This window comes from Podarcis filfolensis, assembly GCF_964270895.1.
Source record: "Podarcis filfolensis genome assembly, chromosome: 15".
In the NCBI taxonomy this organism is placed as follows: domain Eukaryota; kingdom Metazoa; phylum Chordata; class Lepidosauria; order Squamata; family Lacertidae; genus Podarcis; species Podarcis filfolensis.
In genome coordinates, this window is record NC_139618.1 from 31,808,797 (window position 1) to 31,827,957 (window position 19,161).

Below are 19,161 nucleotides of genomic sequence, written 5' to 3' on the forward strand. Positions count from 1 at the left end.
GGTGACTAGCCAGCTTCCCAGCAACAAGCAGACTCCCGTCAGTTCAATATAGTTTTTATTTCAAAACAAACATTCTGAGCTGAGCTTCATACTCCTCTAAGCAACAATAGATACCCTAATCATAATCCGAGTTCTGCTTCCACTAGGATCTACGCCAGAACCTTGTGTGTCTGCCCCTCCCCTTTCGCTCCTCCTTAAAAGTAAAGGGACCCCTGACCGTTAGGTCCAGTCATGGACAACTCTGGGGTTGCAGCGCTCATCTCGCTTTATTGGCCAAGGGAGCCGGCGTACAGCTTCCGAGTCATGTGGCCAGCATGACTAAGCCGATTCTGGTGAACCAGAGCAGTGCACGGAAACGCCGTTTACCTTCCCGCCGGACTGCTACCTATTTATCTACTTGCACTTTGAAGTGCTTTCGAACTGCTAGGTTGGCAGAAGCAGGGACTGAGCAATGGGAGTTTATCCTGTCATGGGGATTTGAACTGCAGACCTACTGATCAGCAAGCTCTAGGCTCTGTGGTTTAGACCACAGTGCCAACTGCATCCCTTTCACTCCTCCTTAAGCCATTGCAAAAGCCGAGTCAGAGAACTGAGAGTTTTCATCGGCTCTCCTTCACTGTCATTGGATTGAGCCCCTCTCTTATCTGTTGTCAGCCTGGCTTCTCCTTGGCCATCTTCCAACCATCCCTCTTCATCTGAGCTAGGAGTGAGAAGGGAGGGCTGTGGGGTGTTAGCTTTGATAAACAGTCCATCTCCCCCAACTGAATTGTCAGCCTGTGAACTGCTAGCTTGGAAGTTTGGCCATTCTGTCTCCTCAGTAGATTCAGCCTCTTGTTCACTCTCTAAGGATAACTCTAGTGCTGGGTCCTGGGGGGCCACCTTCCTGACATCATCATTCTTATTTCCCAGGGAAAGTAAGGGGCAAGGGCAAAACCACTCAGACCCATACCTAGAAAGTGTGGAACAAGCAGAAAACCACTCGGACACATGCTTTCTAGGCATGGGGCAAACGAAATTGTGGGTGAGCCCTCAGCCTCAGCCTTGGATTTTCCCAACTTCCATAAATGAAGGAACTGCATGGAAGAATGTCTAAAAATAGGTATGGGTGAATCTGTCAGTTTTGGTTTTTCTTGTTTTTCAGGCTGAAGTAAAGTTATCCACATTAGTTTGTCTGTATGCAATTTTGCCCAATGCAGTCGTACCTTGGATCCTGAACGCCTTGCGAGTTGAACATTTTGGATCCCGAACGCCGCAAACCCAGAATTGAGTGTTCTGGTTTGTGAACGTTCTTCGAAACCCAAACGTCTGGCGCAGCTTCCAATTGGCTCCAGGAGCTTCCTGCAGCCAATCGGAAGCTACGTCTTGGTTTCCGAATGTTTTAGAAGTCGAATGGACTTCCGGAACGGATTCTGTTCAACTTCCAAGGTACCACTGTATATACATTTTTTGCAAAGTATTGCTCCCTAATCAAATGCATTTTGTGTGCTTTTTTCACTATCACATGCATTTTAATGCACATTTTACTTTATTATATGCATGTTTGTACAAATTACTTAGCTGGATAACTGCTTTACCAAATTCAGAGAAGTGTGAGTTTTTATGGAGGAAGGCTGTGTTACAGTTCATGTGTTGTTTTAGAAAGTGTGAATTACATTGTTTCTCCATTAAATGCAATGTGAATCAAATTTCTCCCCTATCCTTTTCAGCACATAGCAAATAATTTAATCTGTGGGGGAGCCTTCCATGATTTGCACTGTAGCAAGGCACTGAAAAACGTTTCCATGGTTTTCATGACACAGCTGGCTGAGGGGAAAAAACCCTGTAAGAATATTCTGTTTCTCAATTGCTGCATTTTATTAACAGACCAGTTCAAAAGCCAGAAGTTCTGAGAATCCACCTGATTTAACAAATCTGTCCCTGGTCAGTATTCTTTTTCCTTTTTATACTGTATTAATGGTTGGTCCAGTAGCTGTGGGTGTTGCAAAGATCTCTCATACAGCACCGCATAGTTTCTTGATAGTTCTCTCTCGGTCTCTTTATACTATGGCACAGATGAGTGCAACCCCGGTCCACAATTGGTGAGACACCATCTGGAAAGGGATAGCATGTTTAGCATTTAAGAAACTTCACCCATTTGCAGAACACCACTTTACAATTATTTTTAGTTTTATTTATTTGAAGGAGGGAGCAAGAGTTGTACAAATTCTGGTGTTGTGTTTAGTACACCATAACAACGAAATTCTTTTAAAATCCATTGGCTCTCCTTGTGTGTCAGTAGAAGCTGGTCCTGAAGATACAGTTAGCTGACCTGGGTGTAGAAGCATGTTTCGAACTGGCTCCTGTTTAATAGTACCTATCCTGACACCAAGATGGGTGTCATTTCATCACTACGTTTGAAAGAATGCAGTTCTGGGATTCATACGAATGCATCCCATTGGAGGTGCAAAGGGTGCAGGAGTTGGGGCCAAACAACCATTTCAGTGTGTTACTCATTTGGTATACTCCAAGTCATTATAGAGCTGTTGTTTAATGAGCATGCAAACCAAACCATTGTAATGAGATTGAGGGTTGAGCTGGATGACCACCAAGTCCTTTCCAGTCTCTTGACTGTAGGAATTAAGTATGCTACTCTGGCCAAAACACTAGGACTGCTTGTGATTGTTTTGATGGCCTGTCAAAGAGTCCAGTTTTGTGGGGTGATTTGCACTGATCCCCCAAGAGCAGCAGTTCTCAACCTGTGGGTCCCCAGATGTTGTTGGACTACAACTCCCATCATCCCTGACCACTGGTCATGCTGGCTAGGAATGATGGGAGTTGTAGTCCACCAACATCTGGAGACCGACAGGTTGAGAAACACTGCCCTAGAGTGACTGGCCTCTACGTGACTAAGGAAATGGCCATGGAGTTTCTAGGAGTGGGCTTGGCCCACCCACCCTGGAATGTGCTCATTCAGAGTGAGTTTTGGAAGAAAACAGCTTGGTTAGTTGCAACCTGGAAATTAGGGACCTAAGAGGAACTTTGGCAGATCTGGGGCATGGGTGCTTACAGCTGTGAACCTCCATCTGTGCCCAACTTGTATAATGCAGTATGATCACATCGTACATGGGGCTCGGTTCCAAGGTTTCTGAGTAGTCACAAAAACCATGTTTACTCAGACCCTTGGAACTGCACAACAACTTGTTGAATGGCTTCTTTAAATGTAAAGGTTCATCATTGTTCCACCCGATGTGTATGTCTTTAAGGGGCCAGAGCAAGATAACGAGACCCAGCTTTACAGCTGTGAAACATAGCAGGTGCTGCTGAGTTGTATTTGATTAATGTGTGTCAGCATTTGGGTGTAGTATATAAGGAGCAGCACCTAGCTCTCCCATTACCCTGGGGGATGGGTTGGTGGTTGGGTCTGGTTTGGTTGTTAATGTATTTAGTGTAAAAGGAGTTTTTGTTTTTCTTATTAAAACCTTGTTTAAGTTATTTTTGAGTCCTTCTTTTTTAATGCATGGTCTCCCCAGCAAGCTATCTGCTGCGCTACCATACTGCAAACAGCCAACACAACTAGCAGGTGGAGGGGACAGAGAAAGCATTCCCAACATGCTCAGAGCCTGTGCACCAAGCAATCCTTGTACCCCAAGTAAGGTGGAGAACTTAAAAACTCTTTTTGCATTCAGCAATTCAAGTGGAGCCAGGACAAAGAGAGCTTTTAACATCTTTGCCTTGCTTGAAAGGAAGGTCTGCTCAGCACACTGGGTCTGGAACGCTTAGGATGCTTGTGAGAGATCTCTCAGGAACCTCGATGGCCCTATGAGATCTCGCAAAGGCACCCCCGAGCCTGTGTGCTTAGCAGACCTTGTCCAAGCAAAGTGGATAGCTCAAAATCTTGCTCGATGCTGGAAAACCGCAAGTGGACTCAGCACAAAAGGAGCTTTGAAGCTCTCCCGCTCACTTGCATTTAACTGGCACAATTTCAGCCAGACAGCCTTCAACAGGGGTAAGGTTGAAATCGCACAGGTTAAATGTGTGATTGTATGGTATTGTGCTGCACAAAGCCAGTTGCCTGCAGGAAGTCCTTGGGGGGGGGAAAACCCCAAACCTCTTTTGGTTCAGAGAATTGGGGTAAGTACAAGAGAATCTGTTATCCTCTAGGAAATATTGGAAAGTATTGCAGGACTGGCAGCAGGGCCCATAAGTTGGAGTGAAGCAGCCAACCTTGGGGGAGGGGGAACCCTACAGGGTGACCCCCCATCCCTGCTGCCACTGTGTAACCCTGGTAAGTGAGGCTTTGGCAGGGTGACTACGGGGTGGCAGTGGGGGTAACGGGGGGCAGTACTTTCCCATTATGCCTCAGACAGGATGGGCTGCCCCTGGTTGGCAAGCTTGACCTGACAGCTCTCCTGTGAATTTGACAACAGGTGTTGATTATCTGGGGAATTTTAGCTTCTTGTGGAGCTGTGTAAAGCATAGGAGCCCCATCAACTGGCAAACATATAGGAAAGGGCTATCTGTCTGCATAGCAGAGTGTCATAGAGAATGAATACAGGCATCGCATATGCGTAGGATGAAAGCAGAAGCAATGACAACATAAGAAGTATTTTTAAAATCTATGTGAACATGGCAAAGATGACAGGAAAGAAGTGTTCAAGGGATGACATGGACTTGGAAGAATAAACTCCCTATTTGGTCATCTTGAAATATCATATGTTAAATGGCATTGTGGTCAGGATTTAATTTTGAGCAGCAGATGGAAACTAAAATACAATAGTAATGAAATTACTGTGGAATAGCTAATGTAATACAGCATAGAAGGGTGGGCTTAACACCACCATGGAAAAAGGCTGGGGACAACTTTTTAAAGTATGTATTAAATTTAATGTTAATTTGTTTTTTTTAAATGAAAATCAATAAAATTCATTGGCAGAGAAGAAAAAGAGAATGAGTATTTTATGCTCTCTAAGAATAACAGCCTTCTCTGGATTCACCTTGGGTAGTGAGACGAGTGAAGCAGATGTTCTGCGATGGGGAACTGCACTGAGTTTCAGGCACCATGCAAGAGTTATCTTCAGCAACACGTTTACATTCAATGCATGTGATAGCTCCAGCTGGGCAAGATGAAGACACAGGGGAAACAGTAAGCAATTGGCTGCTCAGAGAATTTGCCCGATGGCCCAAAGGAAATCCCCTGTGTTGCAAAAACAGACAAACTTAAGCAATAACAGGCAACACGTGGCTAACAAAATCAATATTGTATGAACAAAATTAGAGAAGGTAGTCAATCAATATCACAGAAGCAAACAAGCCTTTCAATAGTCCCAATCCTGTAATCATGCGATAATAGAAGCTCCAAGCATAGCATTTCTTAGAGAATATGTAATAGAAACACAGCACTGTTGCATGAACAAAATTAGACAATATAGTTCATCGGTATTGAAAGAGGCAAACAAGCCTTTCAACAGTCTCAATCCTGTAACCGTGCGATAATGGATGATCCAAAAACGTAGACAGTTTTCCCAGATGACAAACTGTTTCGATGGTAATTCTTCATCAGCTAGCGATGATGTAAAATAAAATCCATTATATTCGCATACAATATAAATATAAGAATGACAATCCTGTAAACATAGCCAATCATGAATAATAAATACATACCATGTGAATGGTCCTAACAGGTACATCAAGTAGCATAAGATCAGCACTCAGTAAGGAGTGTAGAAAACTGATACTAGGGGCCGAATCCTAGAGGCATTATATAGGCCATCCTAAGAGTGCTGAGTCATGTACAAATTCAGAAAATTTAAAGATACATAGGAAATGGACATGCCTGTCTCAAAAGCAACACATCAAGCTAGGGATCAGTGTGCATTAGGGCTGCAGTGATTAATCCAGTAAAGCATTGAATTAACAACAACAAAAAGTTCCCTTGAAGAAACGAGCAGGAGAGTTTTATGGTTTTGTTTTTTAAAATTAGTAGGACTGCTTCTAAAAACATCAGATGGTCAACACCATCATAAAAGAGGCTCATTCCCTTTTCTCACAGGAAGAATGTTGAAACCAACACAAAGCCTACTAGGATACATAGATGCGGTGGGTTTTTCCCTGGGGGTACTCAAGGATATTCAGTGCCGGCACCTCCCACCCCCCCAAAAGATGTTGAAAGTGTGGCACTTACTGTAACAACTTCATGGTGAGTTCCAGAGCCATTTCACCCTTTTTTAAAGCACTGCACAGATGCATCATTTAAGAGCAAACAAACTATGCTTCTTGCTTGAGAACTGTGTTTACCAAGCTAGGCGTCAACTCTAAGAGATGAATTGGGGTAATTTATGGATCTCTCCCCCTGCCAGTCAGGATGCATTGTCAGTAAGACCCCCTCCCAAACATCATATCAGAGCCCCCACAAACCTTTGGTCACCCTGCGCCCTGTTGTTTCTGCAGTTCTGCATCACTTATACCTCTGTATTGTCATATATTTCTATTTTTCTCTATGTTCGTGGGCTTTGCAAAAAGTCAAGATACCCAGAATGTCATCTGAAGAACACTGAAGAACTCTGCTACATTAGTTTATGTTAGAGCACAGCAGTGGAGAAGTATCCCCCCCCTTTTAAAATCTACTTTGTTCCATGTGAGGAGGCAATAGTGACTGGTTCATACCTCTGTCAATGTTTGCAGGAAGCTTCCCTGATAATAATCAGTGTCAAGTTAGAGGGGACACCTCCTCCTCCGAGTGTGCAGAAATAAAACAGAAACATTGAGAGGATGTTGTGGGCTTCAAAAAGAAAGAAAGGGGTGGAATGGAAAACAAGACAACTCCAGGAAAAACCCAACTGCAGCTGATGCTTACTTCAGGAATGTAGTAAGGCATGGAGAGAAGCTCTTTGGATGCCTCATAAAGTGGTAGTAGAAATAAATGATAACACAGCATAAACAACAACAACAAAAGGTAAGAATTTCATTAAATACCCGGGAAGCAATGCAAGCAAGATTTAAATCTCAATTTAAAATTGAGAGGCAACCTTTTCAGACCCAGTACCCACTTTTAACCCAAACAAGACCCATTTATTAACTTCGTATAATGTATTTGCAAAGTGGCACTGCTCCTGTTGCAACCCAAATTGGGTCAGGCCATGACCCATAGTGGAAGACCTGTGCTCTAGGACAGCCTTTGCTTATCAAGTGACCAGCACAGGTGCTTTCAGCTGTAGTCCAAAGTATCTAGAATGCACTGGGTTGGCAAAGGCTACTCTCTAATGTTTTGTTTGTATTGCATTTGGGACATACCTGTGTTAAAGCACAGCCAGGCTAAGATGCCCATTTCCAAGCCCTTGTTCATCCTGAGTTCCTTCCTCCAAGCAACAATGGAAGAAAAGCCAAGGACCTCAAATATAAGGGGACAGTGCGAAGTGGCAATCTTTCTATACTGGATGATGGGAAGAACAAAGTGGGTGGATTTCACTGGCCATCCTCCTTATTATTAGAGCCTTATTATTGTGGGCACTGAGCATGAAGGACAGCAAGGTACTCATGTATTATCTGAAGGTCTGTCATGTTCCTGAGGAAGAATGGTGTGGGTGGGTGTTCCTCACGGTGTCTGAGGCCTTCACTCTTCATGAGGCTGAGCCAGAGTTGAGGCCAAGGATGGACCTCAGAGATGAAGTCAAATGAGCCCAACAGTCCTGGAGTCTCTCAAATGACCACCCTGAAAATATGGTCTCTTCCCCAACCACAAAGTTCTTTGATACTATGATCATCTTGCTCTGAGGGGAAGGGAGAAGAAACTGTAACAGCTTTTTCTAAGCAAGCAAGTTGCCTATTCTATTCTATTCTCTTCTATTCTACCTTCTACCTCAGTGAATCATCCTGCATCAAATTTCACCGGTTCTCATTGTGCATGTGCTGTTAAGAGCCATGTGTGAACATAGTGTTGGGGGAACTTCAGACCTGATGAAGCGCTGTGCTTGACCCTCAAAACTTTCTCCAAGCCACACACTTCAACAGTTTCCATGAGTATTTTTGCCTGACTGGAGTGTTCCTTGAAACTCTGATAATGGCCTCTTGCTTGTCTGAAAGGAGGATGGAGTGTGTGTGTGTGTGTGTGTGTGTGTGTGTGTGTGTGTGCATGGAGTTTAGTCTACTGCACAAAGGTAAAATTTACAGTAATTGTTTTCTCAGGACCTGCCCACCACGATTCTGTGGCTCCTGGAATAATGCCCGGAAGGGAATGTGGTCTTGAGGCTGAGAAAGGTTCCCAACCTTTGCATTCATAAGTCTGCTACTGTGGAAATTCGGTCAAAAACATAAATTCATTCCCAATAAAGATTTATTCTTCATCCATCCACTCAGAATGGTTTATTTATTGTGCCACAAGTTGTGAGTGTTGCAAAGGTTTCTCACGCAGCACATCATTTTCTCATCGCGTTGACTTTTAACATTCTTTATGCTGCGGCAAACCATAGAGCATCCCCGATCCACACTTGAGGTGGCGCCTGGATAAAAGAGAAAGAAAGACAAAAATGTACCATGGGACACCCCAACTTGATAAGCGTATTTCCTCCCAAAGAACCTTTCCTCTCTTACCATGTAACCACCAGTAGGATTAGGAAGGGGGTGGTGCTGTGGGTTAAACCACAGAGCCTAGGACTTGCCAATCAGAAGGTTGGCGGTTCGAATCCCCATGACGGGGTGAGCTCCTATTGCTTGGTCCCTGCTCCTGCCAACCTAGCAGTTCGAAAGCACGTCAAAGTGCAAGTAGATAAATAGGTACCACTCCGGCGGGAAGGTAAACGGCGTTTCCGTGTGCTGCTCTGGTTCACCAGAAGCGGCTTAGTCATGCTGGCCACATGACCAGGAAGTTGTACGCCGGCTCCCTTGGCCAATAAAGTGAGATGAGCGCCGCAACCCCAGAGTCGGCCACGACTGGACCTAATGGTCAGGGGTCCCTTTACCTTTTAACACATTCATTGCCATTGTGAGCCACACCCTTGGGATATTCCAGGGAGCTGGTCCCTGCCCATGGGTGCTTTGGGTTGATATTGGAGCTGAGTTGCCCTTGCCTCTTCCCTAACTGAGAACTGCATGCATTCCAGATGTCTCCTGGTACACAATGGCCCAACAGACTTGCAAGATTAAAGCAAAAAACCAAAAAACCCAGTCATGTGGAGTTTCTTTCTTTTTAATAGTAAGCAACAACAAGCTAAATAAATTGCATTAATGATAACTATAACAGGATTAGCAGAAATGCCTCAGTTAGTACAGTGGGGAGGTTAGCTCTGAAAGGTCCTCCTGAGGTTCCTTTGGGTACATTCAATAGACATGTGATATGACATTTCTAGACTTGTGTCTCTCTCCCCTGTAACAAACTTCAGCCATTTACAGAGGACGAACTCTTACCAATTACAGTCATACCTCGGGTTGAAGTAGCTTCGGGATAAGTATTTTCGGGTTGCGCACTGTGGCGACCCGGAAGTAATGGAGCACGTAACTTCCAGGTTTCACCACTCGCGCATGCGCAGACGGTCAAAATGAGGTCACATGCATTCACGGAAGCGGGTTGCGTTCGCTTCTGGATGCGAAGGGGCTCCGGAACGGATCCTGTTCGCATCCAGAGGTACCACTGTACAGGGCAAGAGTATGAAAATGATGGTTTCATCTTTAGTGGAATGCAACCTTAACACACATCCCCCCCATTTCCTATTTCTATTTTTTCAATTGTTTTCATGGCAGATCACCTATTTATTTAACAGTACAGTTGACAAGCAAATATCTACCTATCTTGGGACGCGGGTGGCACTGTGGTCTAAACCACTGAGCCTCTTGAGCTTGTCGATCGGAAGGTTGGTGGTTCGAATCCGCATGATAGGGTGAGCTCCCATTGCTCTGTCCCAGCTTCTGCCAGCCTAGCAGTTCGAAAGCATGCCAGTGCGAGTAGATAAATAGGTACCAATATGGCAGGAAAGTAAACATCGTTTCTGTGCACTCTGGCTTCCATCTCAGTGTTCCATTGTGCCAAAGGCAAAATAATCATGCTGGCCACATGATCCAAAAAGCTGTCTGTGGACAAATGCCAGCTCCCTTGGCCTGAAAGCAGGATGAGCGCCGCAACCCCATAGTCGCCTTTGACTGGACCTAACCATCCAGGGGTTCTTTACATTACCTTACCTACCTATCTTGTAGTCTTTTGAAAGAGAGAGGCTGGAAACTGGTATGCTTATATAGTGATATACAAAGTGTATATATCGGTATACAGAGGCAGCTATTCAATTGATAGACAAATTAAACATGCCAAGGATGACCAGCGGGACCAGAAATTCTTGAAAGATTGGAGTAAATATACAAGTTATCTGAAAGACAATTGTAACCAACTGACTACGCTTGTAGGACTACAAGAAGTTTTGTAAGGAGAACTATATGAAATATTGCAGAAACGATTCATGAGAATGGATTTTAAGCTATGGATTATTAAAAGTAATAGTTAGGATCAAATGTAAGATTAAGAGATGAGGTTTGAAAATCATTAGACGTGGTTGATGGAAGTCTCAGGCTAAAATAGCCAAAATGTTGTATAAGATGAGATGAGATGATATGTTCTGTTTGGAAAATATATGTAAAAACTAATAAAAATGTATATTAATAAAAAATAAATAACATGTCAAGGGTGAGTGGCACAGCCCCCCAACATCAGTAGGTCTTCACCAATAGGAGGCAACTGTTGATATCAAGCCATATATCAGAGGAATTTGGCCACCCTCCAGGTGCCCGGCTTGAATCCTTGTGACCTCCTGTCTGCGACTCCCGGCAGTATCAAGGGAGGTCTCCAATCGGCGATTCTTCCCAACGTGAAAGAAGAACACACCATTCCTCCCCCTCCTCTCCCAGGGAGGGGAATGAGACAGACAGAAATATATTTACATGTCTTTATTCCTGTCTTTCACCAGTACAGAGAAAACATGTCTGTACCCTCTGATACCCAGCTGCAGAGTGAGAATAAACTCCACCCATGTACTTCCAGTACAGGGTCATGTGACACTCTGAGCTAACATCCGGTGCTCAGTGCACATAATAGACTGTCCTTTGTTGCCACGGTACAGTCCCATAACATCAACATCCTGTTTGGCTTTCCAGCCACCTGGAGCACTCAGCAGCATTGCTCCTTTTTCGTAACAACCTCCCCCAAAAGAATCAATGCATGTTGCGGCAAGCAAAGCGTGATCCAGAGAAGAAAACAAACAGTTGTTATACACATAACACTCCCCTGTTGTTTCAGTTCCACCCTTGGAACTACCCGCCACTGGTTTCCCCAGTGTACCTCTCTGGTTGTCTGGCTTCCAAGGAACGAGTGCATCTGCACTCCCTTGGCTAGCAACTCTCTGTTGTGTCTTTGTCTCTGACTTAGACACAGCTCCAACCTGTCCTCGGTTGTGTACAACAGCAACACATGCAACAGCTAAATTAGCATACCCTTCTGAGTACCTTTTGGGTGGTTCACCCTTTGTGACTCTCTCAGACCTGCGCAAGAGGTGCTGATCCTCTCTGCTCACTGGTTCTGTCTCAGGACTCTTAGGAGAACCAGTTCCAACAGTAAACAGTGGTTCAACCTTCACCTGTGAAGGTCTATCCATTGTGTGAGATTTCCTCTCAATGACTGTGACAACTGAGCTCTCTGAGCTATCACTGTCACTCTCAGTACCACTGTAATCTGTGAAATCATCATCATCATCTGAATCGTCCTCTGTGGGAAATGTGTGCACTATCACTCTCTCCTTTTCAGGAGCACTCTCTAGAAATTTTGTGAGAATCACCTGACCAGATTCAGACAAAATTACTCTGTAGAGACCCTTTTCATATCCCACAAAAATGCCTCTGGCATTCTTTACTCCACCTGGAGCTTCTGTCCTCACATGAGACCCAAAAACCCTGAAATGGGCAACAGAAGGTTTTCTCCGGAACAGTTTCTCAAAAGGAGAACTTCCCAACTCTTTCGAAACCTTTCTCACCCACGCATGACAAAACGACATGAGTGACTCCGCCCAGAACTCATGTGGCAGATGTGAACTAAGCAATTGTGCATTCATTCCCTTTTGCAATTCTTTGTTCACTTTTACACAGACACCCCTGTTCCATGCTTCCGCTGAAACAGCAATCTTGTGTCTGATCCCCTTCTTCTGCAGGAACCTCTGGAAATCCTGTAAAAGAAAAAACTGCTTCTTATCTGTCAAAAGACAATCAATGTTAGCATCATGCATATCTTTAACTTTGTCACAAAACTCCTGAAACCTTTCCAAGGCTTCCTGTGGTTTCTTTAACACATAAACCCAGACAAAGTTAGAGAAATGATCCACACACACAAGATAATATCTTGCATTGCCTCTAGATGGTTCTAGAGGACCAATCACATCAGCATACACCCGCTGAAACGCTCTGTCGACCCTGGCCACCTTCTTGGCGCTCGTTTTGGTCACACCTGCAAGAGAAATCAAGTTAGACTCAGAATTACATTCCATGTAATCACTTTGCTCAAAGTCCAACAAATACAGTCCACCTTTCTGTCTGGCAGAAAGATATAACTCTCCATCTTTGTAAATCTCGCAGCTCTCAGCATCGTAGGACAATCTCAGTCCTTTCTTTGCAATCTGCGAAACACTCAGCAGATTGAACTTCAGTTCAGGAACCAAGTAAACATTGTTTATTGTCAAGTTCAGACTCTTAAGATAGACAGTCCCTTTTCCGGTCGCTTCCAGCTCCTGACCGTTGGCCTGTGTCACAGCGAAGCTTTGCTTCTTAAACGATGAAAAGAGTCCTCTGTGTGGGGACATATGAACCGTCGCTGCAGTGTCGATAATAAACGCGTTCCCAACATCTGGCGTGGTTCCTTTCGCCATCAAAGCCCTTGCAGGTTCCACCATAGGCTTGGTATGACCTTTGCCTGACGCCTCAGGCTTTGCTGAGCGGCCCTTCGCTCCTTTTGGCTGGCGTGGCTTCTTGCAGCTCCGCTGAAGATGCCCAGCCTGTCCGCAATTATAACATCGAACAGCGTTCAAAGCTACAGCATCCTCTCCAGTAGCTTCATCAGTGGGGGAATTAGAACTCCGTTCTTCCCTCCCCCTGTCCTTGGCATCCATTTTGAATCCAAGCCTCAGCTCTCCACTCTCGAGCCAGTTAAAATCCCAAAAGCTCCTTTTGAGCTGTCTTTCTGCCTCTCTCTCAGGCAGGCAATCTCCAAGCTGTCTCAAAGTCAAAACAACTTTCGCTTTCCCGGCTCTGACTGAGCCAGCCCCAGGTGTCAGTAGTTTTCCACTGGCCTGACTGTCGTTGCTTAGCAACTGTGCATACCTCCTCGTTATCTCACCACAAAAATCTGTGGTATGCAAGCCTTTACTCTCAGAGCTGTTTTTTTTTTCCAAACGCAGCTCTCTCGTGAACCAGAGAATAAATCAATCTGCATTCACACTTTTAGCCCGATATTCAGCATACCTTTTTGGGGCTCCGTTGCTTGGAAAACACCCCCTCTTGGGGTCCAGCCGTCTGTTCAGCTTCTGGCTGCAATGCAGACGTTATCTTCTTTCCTTGGTGCAGAGGATGGCACACGATCCATCAACCTCTCACCTCTCATGCTGATTCCCATGGATCAGATAACCAGCAGCGTCTGCTACCATATGTTGATATCAAGCCATATATCAGAGGAATTTGGCCACCCTCCAGGTGCCCGGCTTGAATCCTTGTGACCTCCTGTCTGCGACTCCCGGCAGGATCAAGGGAGGTCTCCAATCGGCGATTCTTCCCAACGTGAAAGAAGAACACACCATTCCTCCCCCTCCTCTCCCAGGGAGGGGAATGAGACAGACAGAAATATATTTACATGTCTTTATTCCTGTCTTTCACCAGTACAGAGAAAACATGTCTGTACCCTCTGATACCCAGCTGCAGAGTGAGAATAAACTCCACCCATGTACTTCCAGTACAGGGTCATGTGACACTCTGAGCTAACATCCGGTGCTCAGTGCACATAATAGACTGTCCTTTGTTGCCACGGTACAGTCCCATAACATCAACATCCTGTTTGGCTTTCCAGCCACCTGGAGCACTCAGCAGCATTGCTCCTTTTTCGTAACAGCAACATCAGAAAGTGCTTTCTGTATGTCTGCAGCAAGATCTTGCAAAATGTATTTTAAGAACAAGATGGATTATAACTATTCCAGCAGAATTCTCTTTCCATTGTGTGCGCAGGATCCCAAAAGTAATCATTGCCTGCTGGACTCACCTTCAACCTTCAGCCGGGAATAGCAGAATCTCCACAATCTCGCTGAGCATGTTTTTTCTTTATGCGTACAGGTGTTATCTTGTGCAACTTTTTTACATTCCAAGCACTTTGGAGCTCCAGCTGAGCCAGATGAAAAGAAAGGGAAAACATTAAGTGAGTGGCTACTAAGAATGGGAAAATGTGTCATCATCTCTTAGAGTAATCAAATGAAACTTTAACACATGGCGTGATAAAAAGTCTGTAATTTTATCAGGACAAGTTACTTGTGGTTTACTGTTGTAGCAATTGTTTTCTAAAAAAAATTATTTTCTGTACCATGAAAATGAATGAAAACAGGAAAGAAAGAAAGAAAGAAAGAAAGAAAGAAAGAAAGAAAGAAAGAAAGAAAGAAAATGGCTCCCCAGGCTAGAACAGGCGACAGCCATAGCTGCATGAAAAGCAGCACTCAACAAGGGATCAGGGGAAGTTCTCTTATGCGCAAAGTGGGGTGGAGCTATCCAAGATTCTGACCCCCCCACAAAAAACCCCTTCAAAGCCATGGTTCAGTCTTTCTCCTGTCACAGGAGGGAATCAATAGCATCAATATATTTCCAATTGCGTGGACAGGCGGAGTCCCCCAAACCCTGAGCGGGGCCCCCATGTGGAATAACGACTCAAGACAATGTGCTATGGGATTAAATTGGCCACAACTTTATTATATTTCAGGTGTGGGTAGACCTTGGCTCAGGCATTGGGCGTTATCCCTCCCCAGTCCCCAGCCGGGGATCTAGGGAACATCAGGGTTATCCAGTGTGTGGGGGGGGGATGGGCCGGCTCTGGAGAACATATGTTCAAGCAGAGATAGCCGCCCCGTTAAGCCGCCGTCGCAGGGGAGAGCAATGACAACCTCTCGATGTACGGTCAAAGCCTCCCCTCAGAAACCCCTTTAACGGGCAACCCTGGTATCACCGCTGCAAAGAGGAAGGGGGTGTGGGTCACCGCTGCACGCCCCTCCCATTCAGGAAGATAGACTAAAGGATTCCGCCCAAGGCCTGATACCGCCAAAGTTGTGACGTTTTGCTATGGGAAAGGCAAAACCTGCCAACACACTCAACAAGGGATCAGGGGAAGTTCTCTTATGCGCAAAGTGGGGTGGAGCTATCCAAGATTCTGGACCCCCCCACACACAAAAAACCCCCCTTCAAAGCCAAGGTTCAGTCTTTCTCCTGTCACAGGAGGGAATCAATAGCATCAATATATTTCCAATTACTGAGAGCCTTCTGTCCACCTTCTCTGCTTAGCCAGTCTAAAATCACTAGCAATGGATCCCACCTTTGGAGAGGAAACAGTTTTTAAAAAAAGCAAAACTAAGCAACTCTTTTGACTAGAAAAAGCTAGGGAGAAAATGTCCGTGCCCATTTGTCCCTGCTTTTCTCACTTTTAGAAACCATGCCTCAAGGCAGATAGTCTAAGCTCAGGCAGCAGGAGCCACACGAGCAGCAGATCCCCGTGTAGATCTTTCTCTGCCCTGCCCCCTGTTCCTGATGTAGATCTTCAACCACCCCGTCTTCTCTGACGGAGAGGGGGAACCATTTTGTGGTTCACCTCCGGTGCCAACATGTCTTGGGCCAGACCTGGGTACTTGATTTCAGAGGGAATCTATTTTCCCCCAATGGGGGATGAAGGAAAGAGAGAATTCTGGAAGCTTCAGTTGAAATTACAAGCTGTCCCATATACCGTATTTTTTGCTCTATAAGACTCAGTTTTTCCCTCCTAAAAAGTAAGGGGAAATGTGTGTGCGTCTTATGGAGCGAATGCAGGCTGCGCAGCTATCCCAGAAGCCAGAACAGCAAGAGGGATTGCTGCTTTCACTGTGCAGCGATCCCTTTTGCTGTTCTGGCTTCTGAGATTCAGAGTATTTTTTTTCTTGTTTTCCTCCTCCAAAAACTAGCTGCGTCTTGTGGTCTGGTGCGTCTTATAGAGCGAAAAATACAGTAATTTTCTTTACATTTAAGTGTAGAACTGCTGGTTTAAAATGCTCTACCTGGGCTTTTTGTGGTGAGGGGGGAGGCAAACATTTAAGTTTCGCGCGACACATTTTAACATGGTCTGATAAAAATAAAATTAAACTTTATTACTGAGCATTTGCTCAAGCAAACTTGGGCCTTGGGATAAAAATGGTTCCTCACTCCTGCTATAATTAATCTTAGCTTTTAGATATAGTTTGATATATTATAGGCCAGTGGTGTCCAAACTTCTTTCAAAGAGGGCCAGATTTGATGAAGTGAAGGGCCTTGGGGGCCGACCAAAGGGCCAACCAAAGTTCTTTTTATGATTGAAGTTGTTGAGCTGCTTTTTTGGAGTTGGAGTTGTGAGGGATTTTACCCAAGGAAATAAACTGCCACAGGGGCTGGTGGGCCGGATTAGGGCCCCGAAACGGATGGAATATAGCCCATCCAAATGTCCAGTTAGGTATCCAAATGAAGGTGGCACTTATGAAAAGTGTGTTCAAATGCAGCCAGGGCGTTAATGTTTTCAGACCCCTGTGTAATAGAGAGTGGGTGTTTATCTTTGATGGTCAACATACCATCTTAAAAGAAGCATGCCCCCCTTTCCCCCATGCAAGCCCCCAACTTGCAAGAGTGCCTTCACTCTTAGAAAGGCTGAGCATATGGCAAAGGGTAAGAAATTGTGCAGGGAGTTTCCACTGCTAAAGAAGATTCTCCACTATTATTTGAGATGCATTTGTTACTATTATTCTCCACTACAGCAGTAAGCTATAGCAGCTTCAACAAACACTGGGGTTCTCAAGACTGGGTGGTCTGAGTTAACTCAGCTCTCCCCAATGGCTTTTGTCCAAGCAGGTCCCTTTTACAGCACTTTGTTCTTCTTGCCTCTGTGACTTACCAGCATGAAGGTAGAGCAGGGCTAAGAAGCCTATTGCCAGAACGTTGCTCATCTTTTCATTTCTTTCTTCCAAGGAAGGAACAGAAGCCGAGGACCTCAAAATCAAATAAAAGCAACCGGTTAGACATTGCAGCCTCTTTGCTCTGGGTGATGGGAAGCAAATTCTGGAGGACTTCATTTTACAACCTTGACCCTGGTGAGTTTTCTTTTCTTTTTTTAAAAGAGCTTTATGAGGGCGAAGTTAGAGACTCGTGTAGATTTGGCAGGCTTGCCGTGTACTTGAAGAAAAATGGTGTGGGTGTCATGCCTGAAAAAATCTTACTGTCTTCATGTGGTTGAGGTTAGGACTGTGTGTTTTTATCACCGACCATTAGGGAATGGGACGCAGGCGGCGCTGTGGGTAAAACCTCAGTGCCTAGGACTTGCCGATCGTATGGTCAGCGGTTTGAATCCCTGCGGCGGGGTGAGCTCCCGTCTTTCAGTCCCAGCTCCTGTCCACCTAGCAGTTCGAAAGCACCCCTAAGTGCAAGTAGATAAATAGGTACCGCTTTATAGCGGGAAGGTGAACAGCGTTTCCGTGTGCTGCGCTGGTGCTGGCTTGCCAGAGCAGCTTCGTCACGCTGGCCACGTGACCCGGAAGTGTCTCCGGACAGCACTGGCCCCTGGCCTCTTAAGTGAGATGGGCGCACAACCCTAGAGTCAGACACAACTGGCCCGTACGGGCAGGGGTATCTTTACCTTTATTAGGGAATGGGAAAGAAATTCCATTCAGTTCACATTCAAAGCCCAAACCAGCAAATTTGGAGCAATAAGAGAACCAAGATGTAGCCATTCTCTGAAATTTGTCCTTGTCCAAAGTTTGCAATGCAGCTCTCCCACCAGTGTTTATAAAATGTACATTTAAGGGAAATGAGTGCATAAAAATGAATATATTAGTAAAAATACCAAAATATTAGAAGATGAGACGGGATGTGTAGATCAAGGTGTGATCTCAGGATACAAAGGGATCCTGAGATACCCGACAAGCTGGAGTGCATAAGAAAGATCAAATCTGATATAGGTCTTTAGCTTTAGGAACTGTGGCTAGATAGGGAAAACTGGATTATGTTTACATCTATGTTTGTTTGGCTGTACTTTTGCTCCATTAGGAGAAATTGCTTGTATGCATTGTAAACTGTCTTATGTTTAAACCTTTTTGTTTCTAAGAACAACTTTTTTATCCCATTAGTAAAGTGTTGATTTTGTTTCATCAATGACTTGTGATCTCCATTAATATTTCACTCCATGCTCAAGAGTCAAAGTCTAGGCCATCTTCAGGGTTCTGGAGGAGAAATAAGGAGGAGAAGAAAGGAGGTTTTAAGCAGTGCTATTTTTCTACAGGGATGTGGGTGGCGCTGTGGGTTAAACCACAGAGCCTAGGTCTTGCTGATCAGAGGGTCAGGGGTTTGAATCCCTGCGACGGGGTGAGCTCCCGTTGCTCAGTCCCAGCTCCTACCAACCTAGCAGTTCAAAAGCACGACAAAGTGCAAGTAGATAAATAGGTACCGCTCTGGCGGGAAGGTAAACAGCATTTCCGTGCGCTGCTCTGGTTTGCCAGAAACGGCTTAGTCATGCTGGCCACATGACCCGGAAGCCGTACTCCAGCTCCCTTGACCAATAAAGCGAGATGAGCACCGCAACCCCAGAGTCGGCCACGACTGGACCTAATGGTCAGGGGTCCCTTTACCTTTACTATTTTTCTAGAACAAGAGGTGCCGGAACTCACCATGAACACCTCCCTTGTTCTCTCATAATGGCAATGGCACCCATCTGGGGGGGGGGAGCTCTGGTTTTATGGGTGATTGGTAAAAGGCATCCTGTAGGAAATAAACTTTTTCACCTGGTGGCAGAAAGAGACTAATGGGAAGGGTGGGCAAGCAGAGAGAGAACACCCTGTTTTAGCTAGATCTCCCTTCCCCTCAGATTCCCGCACCCAGGGAAGCTGTGGTGCCATGACTGGTATGTTTTCATGTACATTTAAAAACAGGTTG

General features: G+C 45.1%; 1 protein-coding gene and 1 long non-coding RNA gene across 2 annotated transcripts; both read right to left on the reverse strand.

Moving 5' to 3' along the window:
• Positions 1 to 1,830: 1,830 nt before the first annotated feature.
• LOC310750847 (secreted Ly-6/uPAR-related protein 1-like) lies at positions 1,831 to 7,405 on the reverse strand. The gene is made up of 3 exons (XM_083589263.1): positions 7,270 to 7,405; positions 4,974 to 5,093; positions 1,831 to 2,090 (listed from the first exon to the last, which is right to left on the reverse strand). Exons 1-3 carry the CDS (start codon positions 7,319 to 7,321, stop codon positions 1,951 to 1,953), a joined length of 312 nt encoding a protein of 103 aa, XP_083445389.1. The 5' UTR covers positions 7,322 to 7,405; the 3' UTR covers positions 1,831 to 1,950.
• Positions 7,406 to 8,053: 648 nt separating this feature from the next.
• Positions 8,054 to 17,468, reverse strand: LOC310750738. Its single transcript, XR_014542210.1, has 3 exons — positions 17,132 to 17,468; positions 14,246 to 14,365; positions 8,054 to 8,474 (listed from the first exon to the last, which is right to left on the reverse strand). It is a non-coding gene; the product is annotated as an uncharacterized lncRNA (long non-coding RNA).
• Between the last annotated feature and the right edge of the window lie 1,693 nt (positions 17,469 to 19,161).

What these genes read in the sequence shown, in the direction of transcription:
- LOC310750847 (XM_083589263.1), bottom strand. Translation starts at nt 7,321, where the DNA reads ATGAACAAGGGCTTGGAAATGGGCATCTTAGCCTGGCTGTGCTTTAAC. An exon ending in CTGGCTGTGCTTTAACACAG is followed by an intron (nt 5,094 to 7,269) that starts GTATGTCCCAAA and finishes CATCTTGCCCAG; the next exon opens with CTGGAGCTATCACATGCATT. An exon ending in CACTCGTCTCACTACCCAAG is followed by an intron (nt 2,091 to 4,973) that starts GTGAATCCAGAG and finishes ATCCCTTTCCAG; the next exon opens with ATGGTGTCTCACCAATTGTG.